Source organism: Amblyomma americanum, chromosome 2 (assembly GCF_052857255.1).
Source record: "Amblyomma americanum isolate KBUSLIRL-KWMA chromosome 2, ASM5285725v1, whole genome shotgun sequence".
Classification (NCBI taxonomy): domain Eukaryota; kingdom Metazoa; phylum Arthropoda; class Arachnida; order Ixodida; family Ixodidae; genus Amblyomma; species Amblyomma americanum.
In genome coordinates, this window is record NC_135498.1 from 202,109,369 (window position 1) to 202,123,270 (window position 13,902).

The 13,902-nt window shown below is 50.3% G+C and overlaps 1 protein-coding gene across 1 annotated transcript in view; it reads left to right on the forward strand.

The window, feature by feature from the left end:
• LOC144120335 (uncharacterized) overlaps positions 1-13,902 on the forward strand; it is a 210,745-nt gene that overhangs the window by 93,426 nt on the left and 103,417 nt on the right. The window contains exons 5-6 of the mRNA XM_077652708.1: positions 11,386-11,492; positions 12,806-12,963. Of these exons, the coding sequence (XP_077508834.1) occupies positions 11,386-11,492; positions 12,806-12,963 (265 nt within the window). The remainder of the gene's footprint in view (positions 1-11,385; positions 11,493-12,805; positions 12,964-13,902) is intronic.

Genomic DNA, 13,902 nt, shown 5'->3' on the forward strand with positions numbered 1-13,902 from the left:
TTTTTTGGTAGCCAAAAGATCGATCAGAGCGCACTTCGGGAGGCCTAAAAATTCTCTGAGCTTTTCAAGTGACGCGGAAAAGGGGAAATCTTCAATGGCTTTGACACCGCTGTCGAGAAGCCGAATACCTTGTTGAGTGACAAGGTGGCCGAGGAACTCTATTGTAGCCACGGAAAACTGGCACTTGTTCGGGTTGATGGCGAGCCCATATTCATCTATTCGGTGGAAGAGGGTGGTGAGTGATCGAGCGCTTCACCGGTGACTCTCTGGTGTGCGGCTTTGTGAGGCTGGGAAAATCGGCCAGAACTTTCGCATACGGCGAAACACGGACGAGAGCGCGAAGCCCCGTCGCCGCAGTGGTGGAGAGTACGCCGTTGACGAAGAGGTGTGTGCTGAGGTCTATGAGGCGACGAGTTTGCGTGTCGACTGGTAGGTTGAAGAAACTGAGGAAGTCCGCGCCGAGAACAGCTTGCGAGACGTTAGCGATAATGAAGATCCAGCGAAACGTGCGACGCAATCCGAGTTTAAGCGTCAGGAGCCGGTGGCCGTATGTGTGAATGGCGGAGGGAGGTCTATTCGTTGCGACGGCGATCTGCACAAGAGGCCGCTATGACGAGTACTTGTGCTTCCCTGTCGACCAGCAAACTAGTGCCAGTGATCTTGTCCGAGGCATAAAAGAGGCGGCATGTCCGTCCACCAGCACCACTTGCCGCAATCAGTGGCCGGTCGCAGCATTTCCCGACCCAGGAGCACGAGTGAGTGCAACTGCGGGCAGAGCTCCAATAAATCAGTTGTAAGTCCAGCGTTGTGGTGTGTGCCTCCTTTGTTCTTGTCTTGCGTCTATTTTCGCTGGTTCCTTTTCTATGCAATATGAACCAACTAGCCCAGCAGTTTGCACTCCTGAGCTGCAGAAAGTACGGTGGTGCCAGCAGACAGCCGAAGGCGAGGTGGCTGGCCGCGCTTCGGATGGTTGGGGTTCCAGGGAGCACGAAGATGCCGGGGAGCGGCGTCGTCGCCTGAACCTCGGCGGAGAACGGCGCGGCAAAGGTGCAAGGACATCGAGCCGCCTTTCCATGGTCGCAAGGTGGGAGTCGGCGGTGGTAGCTGGAGGCAGAGTGGTCACAGAGGTGACGTTGGGGTGCAGTGAGTAGTCCGCAACATGGTCAACGAGTTCGGCGAGCTTGTCCAATGAGACCACCCGCAGCCGCGAGGACGAGGACCATGCTCTGAGGAAGACACTGAATAAACAACTCACGCAGAAGGGAGTCGGGCTGAGCAGCGGAGTCTCCTATTAGCTGGCTCATGCTACGTAGGAGGTGTGAAGGGCGGCTGTCACCAAGCGCTGTAGCGCTGAGGAGCTGCTGGAGTTGGTGCACTCGGACGCGGACTTGCGGGCGATGAGAGCCGCCTTCAATGTGTCGAAGGATCGAGACGCGTCCGGCGAGCGCATGACGTCCACTAACCCCTCAGCGACGTCAGGAGGCGGGGAGGACACGAGGTGGAGGAACTTCGGCCCTTGGATAGAGATACGTCGTAGCTGGAAATGCGCCTCAACCTGCAAGAGCCAGGCGCGGGGCTATTGGGCCAACATGGCGGCAGGCTGACTCGCTGGAGCAGGGCCACCGAAGCACCAAGGCGCAGAGCGTTCGGGGGCGTGCCGCCGCCGGCAGGCAGGGCGGAAGAGCCAGCAGAATCCATGTAGGAGGATGGGATTGCGTTTTCGAAGCCTGGTTGCCAAATCAGTCGGAATTAAGGCGAGGAAGAACCGGCTCCGACCGCGTTGAGGTTTGAACTGTTTATTTTCGCTGATGTTGGTGATGATGACTGAATGGCTGAATGGCACGTACCCACGGCGGGGGACTGGCCAGGGTGCATTGCTGGTACAAACGCAGACATGGGGAAGGAGTCGAGTAATTGCATAGTTTTGTGACGAAGAATCAAATTTGGATTAAAGTTTGATAAAAAAACGGAAATGAAAAAGCGGTGAATTCCCATTCTAGCATAAAAATGTACCTGATGCAAATATATATGCGAGAATAAAGTCGCACACTGGTTTCAAAGCATAACCTTTGGCGCTTTCCCCAAAGGAGAGGAGGATCGGAATACATGGAGGTAGCCCTAGTCAAGCGAGAGTGACCTCTGTCGTATTTGGCCAAGAGTCCAACAGATGGCGGCACCGCCCCATTGCTGTGCTTAACTGCACAGTTCGCGGAGCGCGCGAACATGAATAAAGTCAGTCGTTCACCGGACTCTGTGTTGGCTGTTCGTATTTGGCGCTCGCCCGCAACGCGCGGGGCTCGGACATCACAATGGCGACGAGGAACACGTGTTGAACTGTTTGAAGCGTTCCTGTACTTCGGAAATGCCAGGCGTCGGCAAGCTAGAGCCGTTCGACACGCAGACGAACTGGGACGAGTACCGAGAGAGAGCTGTTCAGTACTTTATTGCCAACGATGTGCCGGATGACAAGAAACGAACTGTCTTGCTCACGTGTTGTGGCCCGGCCACATACACCTTGCTGCGGAATCTGCTGGCGCCCGTGAAGCCGTGCGAGGCAAGTTTGACTACCATTTTTGATGTCCTCGGGAGGCATTTCTCGCCACAGCCGTCGGAAGTTGTTGCCTCATTCAAGTTCAACTCCAGAACACGACAGGCGGGTGAAGCGGCTGCTGACTACTTCGCAGCCCTGAACAAGCTGGCCGATGAATGCGGGTTTGGCACCTTTCGTGAGAGAATGCTGCGCGACCGTATAGTGGCGGGAATTAACGATGAATCGATGCAGAGACGACTGTTGGAGCTGCCGGACTTGACGCTTGACATGGCGAAGAAAACGGTTATCGCGATGGAAGCGGCAAACAAGGATTCGCAAGTGCTTTCAACGGCGCCCGCGCCCTTTGTCGCGCCGACCAACGCTGTGTCACGTGACTCTACGAAGCCGAGGCGAGAAGAAACGGCCATTTTGTGCTTTCGCTGTGGTGGCGGGCATCTGGCGACGCAGTGCCGACATCTAAACAGTGTCTGCCACAACTGTGGGATTAAGGGCCATCTCTCTCGTGTGTGCAAGGGGAGAAAAAATGCGACAAACACCAGGAGAGCGAAAGATGTAGCAAATACCAGGAAAGCGGCGCCGCCGTCTGTGAACAAATCTGTGCATGTCGTGAACGATGCCAGGTGTGATGAAGCCAATGAGCGACCGGATGCGCTTCAGGTATACGAATTGTGGAGTCTGCAAGGCACTGCAGGAGTTACTCAGCCATACCGCGTGGAAGTCGCGGTGAACGGAACTTCGCTGCTAATGGAAGTTGACACGGGAGCAAGTGTATCCGTCGTATCTGGGGACACATTTCACCGAAAGTTTCCGTCTGCACGTCTGAAGCCTTCAACTGTTGTGTTGAAGAGCTACTCAGGTGAACTGTCTCCTGTACTAGGAAGTTTGCCTGTGACTGTTCAGCTGGGGAACCGGAAGTGCGAGGAGGTGTTGTACGTTGTTTCTGGTGATTGCCCGTCCCTCATGGGGCGCGGTTGGATGAAGGGTCTTGGTTTGGAATTATGCAATGCGAGAGAGCTCAATGCTGTGTCGTCGCTTGAGGATGTACTGGCTGCGTACTCCACTGTTTTTGATGGCAAACTTGGAGCTCTCAAGGGCGTGGCTGCCAAGATCACCATTCAAGACAATGCCAAGCCAAGGTTTTTCAAGCCTCGATCTGTACCGTTCGCGATGATCGATCGTGTTAACGAGGAGCTGCTCCGTATGGAACGCGCTGGAGTGCTGCAACCGGTAAGATCATCAGAATGGGCTGCACCCATTGTGCCTATTCTCAAGCGCAACGGACAGATTCGAATCTGTGGTGACTTCAAGGTCACGGTGAATCCTGTGACTGTGCCGGAGAACTATCCGATACCGCGTGTTGAGGATCTATTCGCCAGACTGAGTGGGGGTGAGAAGTTCTCCAAGCTCGACCTCAAGGATGCCTACTTGCAAGTGGAGCTGGACGAGGCGTCCTCGAAACTGCTGACCGTCAACACGCCAAGGGGGCTGTACCAATACACACGCCTGCCTTTCGGCGTAACCTCAGCACCGTCGATTTTCCAGAGGGAGATGGACAACTTGATGCGCGGTCTACCACACGTGGTCGTGTACTTCGATGACATCCTGGTGACTGGGCGCAATGATAAGGATCACCTTCAGAACTTGTGCCGAGTACTGCATCGCTTGAAGGAAGCCGGTCTGAAGCTGAAGCTTGACAAGTGCACCTTCATGGGTCCAAAAGTGGAATACCTGGGCCACGTTGTCACGTCGGCTGGTTTCCATCCTAACCCTGAAAAGACTGAGGCTGTGCTGAAGGCCCCCAAGCCTAGCGATGTGAAGTCACTGCAAAGTTATTTGGGACTGGTAAATTTCTACCGGCGATTCCTGCCAAATCTGTCTGCTGTTCTTCATCCACTGAATCAATTACTTGGAGCCAAGACACCGTGGATGTGGGGTGCTGACCAGGAACGCGCGTTTAGGGAAAGCAAGGAGTTGCTGGTGTCTGCTGCGGTTTTGGCACACTACGACCCTAGGAAAACATTGGTGCTGATTTGCGATGCATCACCGTATGGAGTGGGGGCTGTGCTGGCTCACCGTGAGGACACGGGCGCTGAGCGTCCGATCGCTTTTGCATCAAGAAGTCTCACATCAGCTGAGCGCAACTATAGTCACTTGGATAAAGAGGCACTTGCCCTGGTGTTTGGAGTGACCAAGTTTCGGCAATATGTCTGGGGCAGAGAGTTTGAGGCGGTCACCGACCACAAGCCTTTGCTAGGCCTGCTCTCCGCTGACAAACCCGTGCCAGAGACGTGCTCTCCTCGAGTGCTGCGCTGGTCACTGATGCTGGCCGCTTATAACTACAAGCTTAAGTACAGACCCGGAGCCAGCATCGCCAGCGCTGACTGCCTGAGTCGGCTGCCGCTGCCTACTTTGGAACACACTGTTGAGCGGCCAGCTGAAGTATTCATGTTTGAGGCTGTTTACCCCAGGGTTTTGGTGGCGTCTGTTGTGGCGGAAGCCACTTCCAAAGACCCTGTGTTAGCAAAGGTTCGCGAGGCACTGTGGGCTTGAACAGAGCTGCGGGATCCTGTGCTAAAGCCATATGCCAATCGCACAACGCAAATGAGCGTCCAAGAAAATTGCATCCTGCTGGGTTCGCGAGTGGTTATTCCTAGAACACTGCAACCTCAAGTGCTGCGTCTACTCCATGAAGGCCACCCTGGAATTTCAAAAATGAAGGCAGTTGCTCGAAGCCATGTGTGGTGGTCGACCCTGGATGAAGACATTACGAATACGGTGCGTGGATGCCGTGTGTGTCAGGAGAACCAGAGAACTGCGCGGCCAGTAGCTATGACGCCATGGCCGTATCCCGAGAAGCCGTGGTCACGAATTCACATCGACTTTGCTGGACCTCTCAAGAATCGCTACTTGCTGATCGTGACGGATGCTTTTTCAAAATGGATAGAAGTTGTTCCTGTGACCACACCATCAGCAGATGCCACGATTCCATGCCTACGGACTATGTTTGCTGCCCATGGTTTGCCAGACGTGATTGTGTCGGATAATGGGCCAGCATTCGTGAGTGCCTCGTTCAGGGAATTCCTTCAGCGCAATGGCATAAAGCATGTGCTGACGCCACCGTATCACCCGGCATCAAATGGTGCTGCGGAGCGTGCAGTGCAAACTATCAAGGCAAAGCTGAAGAAAGCAGTGGGTGGAAGCTTCGACTGTCAGCTAGCCCGCGTCCTGCTGAACTACAGGTCAACGCCGCACGAGACTACTGGGTGCTCCCCGGCTGAGTTGATGATGGGGCGCAAGCTGAAGACAGCTTTGACCCTACTGCGGCCTGACATGAGGTCCACAGTTCTTACAAGGCAGCTAAAGCAGAAAGTTGCGCACGAGCGGCATGCCCATCGGACGCCGCTTGTGCAGCCAGGGGATTCTGTATATGCACGAAACTTTCGAGATGGTCCACCCTGGTTTCCTGCAATGGTGACTGCTACATCGGGCGACCACATCGCCGATGTCACATTGCCTGATGGTCGGTCCTGGAGGCGACATCAAGAACATCTGCGACACGATTTCTCCGCAACCGAAGTGTCTCCGCCGGCTGCAGCAAAACATCAAGTCGGTACACGTGATGTGAGTGCAGATGACCAACAGACCTCTGCCATGCAATCACACCTGAATGCCGGCAGCGAGGACGGATCTGTACAGTACGAGGCTCCACCAAGGGATAATTCAGCACTGGGTGTGCCGGTTGATCCAGAGCTTCCCAAGTGTGAGCCGCAAACACCACCGTTGCGAAGAAGCTCAAGAGCAAGACGGCCCAATGTACGCTATTCGCCGTGAGGCCTGTTCACGTTACCTTCTTTTTGTGGGTGGGGAGGGGTGTCGTATTTGGCCAAGAGTCCAACAGATGGCGGCACCGCCCCATTGCTGTGCTTAACTGCACAGTTCGCGGAGCGCGCGAACATGAGTAAAGTCAGTCGTTCACCGGACTCTGTGTTGGCTGTTCGTTCTCTGGCGCTCGCCCGCAACGCGCGGGGCTCGGACATCACAACCTCCAAGTATGTTCTACGGAGAGAAGCGAACCGCCGGCAAGAGGAAAAAGTGATCTATTGACTCAATTTCGCCAGAAGACTGACAGAGGTTGGTAAGTGATAACCCTGATCGATATAGAGATTTTGTCGCGGTATTCTGCAGCGTAGGAGGGTCATGGTCACCTCACATTTCCTTGAACTGCACATCTGCACACTCCAAGGAAAAGCCTGGTGTTGAAAATCCGCTACAGCAAGGAGGCGCTCATGGCTCATGTAGTGGAGGCGCTGGAACCGTTGGAAGCGAGGTGCAGTCAAGAAGACAGTATTAGGGACGAATGGGACAATAGGTCCCCTAAGGGCGGACTTCGCTAAAAAATCAGCCCTCTTATTACAAGCAATGCCGCGGTGCCCAGGGACCCAGTGAAAACGTACTTCTGAAATATGTGGTGGAATCAAAAATCGAAGGGAATGGCTAATAGGAGTGTCTCTTGATCTTTGGAGCGCTGACAAGACGAAAAGGCTGTCTGAAATTATAATAACCTGAGAGATACTGCAGGGAATTCTTTTTAAGGCCAACTGAATGACCAGAAACTCGGCGATAAAAATGGGGTTTAGTCAGGGGCCCAAATGAACAACACCAATCAAGAGCCATTGAATAAATGCCAATGGCTGCATTTTCATTTTGCTGGGAGCCTTCTGTAAAAACTGTAATATGGATAGGAAAATTATTCAAATACTCCTCAAATAGACCAGTAAATACACGTTAAGAGGCAGATTTTAGCATTCCCTGGGAGCGTGTCATCAAAGGAGACTACAGTATCAGCGCGGCGGTGGATAACTGGTACTGCCGGATTTATTGATACAGAAATTTTTGACAGCAGGGAATTAGCGAACACAACCTGAAGGTGCTTATACCTAGGCCAAAAAGTACAAAATAATAGAGGTGGGTTCGTTGTAATTATAGAGTTAGCCAATCCAGGAACGGGCTCCTAAAACCTTAAAAACGTCCGCACAGTAAGAAACTGGAACCGCAAATTTGGATCAGGTATCCGCGCCTCCAAGTACAGCACAGCATTCGCTGCTGATTTAGGCAGACCTAAGCAAATGCGCAGAGCGCGTCGCTCCATAACAAACAAGGTTCAATCTTGTACCTTTTTGCACTGTGAAAAGAGAACCGAGCCTAATTCAAGTATTCGCCGCACATAGGCCTTATAAAGACAGAGCAAAGTGTCCCAACGCATACAAATGTTTTTGTTGCTCATCATAACCAACCGGCCAAGGGCACGCTCACCTTTAAGCACATTACTTCAAATATGGGGCCGCCAGTCTAACTGCAGGTCATATATTATACCCAAGTATTTAACCGAATCAACTTGGGGGGTTGCACGCTCACGTTTAAGCACATTACTTCAAATATGGGGCCACCAGTCTAACTGCTGGTCATATATTATACCCAAGTATTTAACCGAATCAACTGGGGGGGTTAGGATAGAGCGATGTGACAAAGAAATGTAAAGAGGGGATGATTGTGGTAACACAAGGACGGCACACTTGTTGACATTTAAAGTGAACATCAGGTTGTCGATCAAAACTTCCAGAGCATTTAAATACTCTTGCAACAATTGATACAGGGTACGAATATTTTTGGCAGAAGCGAAAAAAGCAGTGTCATGCGCACACACATAAACATTGACGACCTGGCTAATAAAGATATCACGCATTACTATATTAAAAAACAAGGGCGAAATAAAAAAGCCTTGTCGGACACCTCTAGACTCGGCGTATGTGTTAGAAAGTAACGTACCCTTAGTGCAAAACAATGATCTGTTCCTTAAGAACTTCATTATCCACGCGAAGAGGTACCAATGAGGATGAACACCACCTAGCTTTTGAAGCAGAATGCTGCGGTCAACGCTTTCATACGCCTTAGCAATATCCAAAGTGACCAGAGAAGATGCCTCTTATTGCGTCATAGCAACCTAATACGGCACTCCAAGTCCAATGTGCGCAGTCTAAATTGAACACCGACTGCGGAAATCAATCTGAGCCTCACTGAAGCCTTGAAGTGACAGAACATGATTCGTGAGGCGGCTGAAAACTACCCGTTCTACAAGCTTAATCAAATTTGTTGTGAGAGCAATCGGCCGAATGTTGTAGAGATCAAAAACTTTTTTCTGGTCTTTTAGCGATAAAATTATTTTTTCTGTTTTCCAATTTTGTGGAATCCAGGCTTCTTCCGAAGACGAATTGACAATCTGCAGGAGGTCCGGGGCAAAGTCTTGCATTAGTATCTTCAGCCTGCCAACTGTTAATTCATCAACCACAGGGGCAGCAGACTGCAGAGAATTTATTACAGACGCTAAATCAGATACAGAACCCTCAGTGAAGTCTGCACTCAAATGAAATGGGGTCGAAGGAAAGGCAGTGCGAGCATGAAAACGCGCGCAGCAAGGCTTTGAGCTATGGACTCCAACTGGTCTTTTTCTTTCCGAGGGGGCAGCACTTTGGACTGAACGATATGAGAAGAGGACATCACGTTAGTACGTTCTATGTATCTATAGAGAGAATTCTGGTTGACTGGGTTGGACAAATAGATATTAAGATTTGCATATTCATTCTTAGCCTTAGATATGCTTCTTTTAAAAGATGCTGTGAAGAATTTGCAATTTATCTAGTTCTTAAGGCACTGGTAATGCGCTTGGCTCTTCCATGCAGCTTTCTTCTGACGATAGGCTTTTTCGCAGGCTTCATTCTACTAGTAGCATGCATCTTGAAACCGCGCAAAAAAAGACAAGGGACGAGGAAGAAAAAACGTGACAGAGCGAGGAACTTCAACTGGTTTATCACAACCGTGCATAACATTTGTACAATCGTTGTAATCACATTGTAACATGACAAATGATCATCACGTAACACTTGTGCGCAGGCGTGTACGGGGAATCATGCAATCTAGATATGAATACTCTTTATCAGACAGGTTTACCGAGGTTGTTGCTGACATGCGAGCCGGATTCCTTCTTGATACAGTAGGCCTCGTACACTTCTCTGCTTGCTTTAGACCCGAACTTATTCATGATGGTAGTACCGCGAAACCGAGGCGTGCAACCACGGCCGTGGCAACAATGGTCGGCCACATTCCCCCCCCCCCCCCTCCCCCCTCCCACGCCAATGTGCCTACTCCTGCGTGGTGCTCCTGACGTCTGACTTTTATACAACGTCCAGTTTGTCCGACGTAGCTTTTGCCACAGGACAGGGGTATACGGTAAACAACCCCCCTTTTGCACGGGACAGATCTTTCTGCCTGCTTGATACCGCATTCCTCCTTGTGCTTTCCCTGCACCTTGTTGCATAGGCAGGCCAGTTTTTGGGGTGCGGTGAAGACCATCGGCAAGTCGCCATTCTGAGCGACTTTTTTCAAGTGATGCGAGATATGGTGGTAGTATGGGATGGCAACGGGTCTCTTGCGTTACGCTACTTCCCTGCGGCGGTGCTCAGGTACTCCCCTGGCTTCATTAGCAAGGGCCTCTAGCACAGAGGTGATTACCTCCCGGAAAAACCAGCACTGGTCAGCCTTTATAGTTGGAAACCCACGCTGTGTGCCATTTCATGATTGCAGAACTTGTCCAGAGCAGAACGCAGGAAGTTTTTTGCGATACCCCTTTTAACAAGCTTGGAATGAGCTGACTGGCGGCTTAAAATAGCTTTTTTGAGCGAGGCTGATACCTACAGCACGCTTGGGTTTCGCGGACAACAATACAGATATCAAGGAACTGCAAAGGATCCTTGCGCTGGCTCCTCATGGGAGAAGCTAAGACCAAAAGAGCACTCGAAGAAGATTTCTAGAACACGGTGCACCGCAGTCATACCCCCCTCATGCGTGAGCCCTTTCAGGAAAGTAGCGCAATCATCGACGTATCTAAAAATCTTAGCCGAGTAGGCTGTGTCAAGGCGTTCAGCAATTCGCTTGTCACAGTAAGATAAAAATATATCACTCAACAAAGGGGATTTTTGTCTTACTGTTTTTATATTGCGAAAATCATTCAGTATAAGACATCTCAAAATGTTGTAACTTACACACGCACAGTAGCAACGCCCCGTTTCAGGAAAAACATTTCTTTTCTTCATAGATTGACGGCCTGGGTGCTGACGCATTTCGAACCTTCTTTCTCAATGCACATAGCTAGAGAGCGGCCAAGTTCTTTCAAAACGGTCGCTCGCAGAGTGCCTCGACTGCCGGCGTTTCTCACGACTACCATGGCTTATACGTCTGACGAAGGCGTCGTAGCCGCGTCCTCACCATGCGCCTTTTTTGAGCGCTGTGACATGAAGCGAAAGCGTCAACGAAGGCCAGCTTCGTCGCATTACATATGCTGATCCTGCCGTGGAGCCAAGCTTCGACGGCCACCGACAACGCGATGGCCAAGCTGATTTCGCCTGATTTGTTCATAACCACACCATTTTTGTCTGTTTTATGTGCGCTGCGAAATGGGCAGAAGCCACAGAGTGCCGGTGACACAACTTCGTTGCAGGTGGCGAAACATCATGAGCGTCTTTGTCCCCGCATCACCTGAGCTGATCTTCGGCATTCTCAAGTTGTGACTGACTGTAGTACTTTACAGAATTGCTCGGCAGTGCTAGATGGTTGCATAGCCTGAGTTTACCAAACGTCTATTGTTATTTACGGATGTTTCTTTAATTGTAATTACTAGTTTGTCATTCTCGACGACCGTACAGTTTCACGTCTCCACAAAATTTTTAGCCAACATCACGTTTACTAAGTGACGCAGGACGCATCTGCCTCTTCATTTTCAGAGCCGTGCAGCAGTCTTTCTCCAAGCTTCCCAAGCACATGTGCTTCACCATCGACTGGAAAAAAGAGCCGTTTATGAAGTTCGTTCACCAGAACCCGCTCATATTCCGTAAGTACGCTGTCTTGCTCTGCCGGGCGATTGTAAGATGGGTAAACAGCTTCGATTAGGAATTTATATGTTCGTTGTTGTGTCTCCCACAAACATATTTTATGCCATAGAACGAATGCGTGTTAACGTACAAACTAGGGCCAGAGGCTAGGCAAAATTCGTTCCTTCTGCAACGGTTCAGACTTGTCAAATTAAAAGTTTGAAACGTCATCTGACAACTTACTTTTCCAGACAGCAAAATGTTTTTTCACAGCGGAGGACGAGAATTTGTCGCTCGTATTTGTCCTTTTTTATACGTCATTTGGTGTCGAGATATTTGTATGCCAGTTTCTTCGAACATCGGCACGCTTTCCTTTCGGCGCTTACGCGTTTGCAGGCAAAACAACTGTGCATACACTTCCCCCTGCGCTCCGGAACTTAGCCGGTGGGCTAAGTTCGCGCGTGACATTGGACTTGTTATCGACGCAGAGAAAGGGACTGCTTTCTGAGTGACGCACGGAGGGCTTCCATCTGGCCGCTCTGACAGAGCTCTGTGGCTCGAGTGTGCACACACGCGTGTGGAGACAACAGTGTATGGCCCCGCGCAGGGTCTCAATTTTCTGTGCTGGGGGCTTCGTTTGAAGTCACGCTTTCTAGCACTTTCAAAAGGACGCCGAAAAACACACGCACTAATGGGAGAGACACTGCACTTCAGCTGGTCCCAATGCAGAAAATAAAGAGAGAGTATGTGCACACCTTCTAGGTGATGGAAACTATCGATGCATAACGTTTGCGTTGCTTGTGTGTTGCATACAGCGTCTTTTCTTTTGCGTACAGCGGCAAGTTGGAAGGACGAATTATTTACACTTCCTTTTCTAGGTAGCGGAAATTTACACCTTATTATATCACTGCCTCCACCAAAGCTCTTTCTTTACACAGTCTATAGACAGTCCATTGACTTTAGAAAAAAGTCTGTAGACAATGCAAACTTATAGACCGTCTACAGGCAATGTGTAGAATTATGGTCGTGCACTTTTAGTAGAGTTTTGTTTATAGGCGTCTATAGACTATTAATAGACAAAAGTAAATACTTGCAAGAAGACACTAGAGTCTAAAAAAGTGTATAGGCAGTTCATAGACCATTTTTAAAAGTGCTCGTAAGCTTCTAGGAAATGTGGACCTGTGCTATTGTGTGGCTTTTCTAGCACATACACATTGCTTTTCACGTTAAATAAACGAATTTAATTCAGTTAAATTGACTGCTACCCTGCTGCTGGCAAAGGTTCGGGCATTTCGGTTGAGTACTGCAAGAGCCTGTTGTTTTTTTTGCGCAGAGGCAAAGCTGCTCTTCTTCTGGGTGCCGGACGACATAATCGTGATGGACCCGTTTGCGATGGACATCGGCTTCCACGACGTGGACACTTTGTCCGCCGGTATCAAGCATGCCATCGTGGTGGAGCCCTCGGGAGAGTACATATTCTCCCTCGAACAGGTGACCATTATGAAAGGGCAGCCGAGCTTGGTGGTCCTTAAGCGGCTGCTCGCATCCCAGCGGGCTTCAAGATGCTGCTAAAACTGTGGCTTAAAAAGAAAGGGCGAGGAGGTACTGCAGTCAGAAGCTGCGTGCACAGCTGTGTCCAGGGCCGGTTATGAGCTTTTGCGAAGAAAAATCAACGTTACGGAGGAGGACGGGGAAGCGGTTGCAGTTAGCCATAGTGTGCTAGCCAATGCTACGACGGCGAAAAAAGAAACGGAGCCACTTTTTAATATTTATACTTTTATTTTTAGGTTTATGTCAAAATCTCAAGGCTCAGGAGGCTTTACACGAGGGGAAACTTCCACTGAGTACAGGAAAACAAAATGCAAATAAGCACACAAGAAATTATTCAGTGAACCACCCCTTAAACCCAGTTCTGGGCCCTGGTGCTTGTAGGTTGTCAGATGAGCGGCAAAGACTGTCGCTTTCAGTGGATGATTGTCTAAGAAGTGAACGATTCAAAGAACTGGGCGGTGGACATCGAGAGGGGGGCAGAGAGCAGCCGAGCTTTGCTTATTTTGCACAGAAAAGGTTAACGCCGACCAAAGGTTTGTGTCAATAGATGACCACGTTTCGTCTTCCATACGAAAGCCTCGCTCACTGCGAACTAAGCTCGAGGAGCGCCGTTTAAAAACGTTCCAGTAATCGTCCAAGGCATCTTGCATATGTTGGCGATTAAGGGTTTTCTTGCTAGAATGAACCACCAGTGACTCAAGGTATCGCTGGGCAAGGCCGTTCCTTTCCTTGGCAATGGCTTCTTCTCGGCACATGTGATGTTCAGCCAATGCGGCGTGCTCCGCAAGCGTAATGGGAAAAATTTTCTTGTCTTCCACATCATTGATGTGCTCTTTCATACGCCTTTCAATATTTACGCTTCCGTAGAGTTAACTGCTG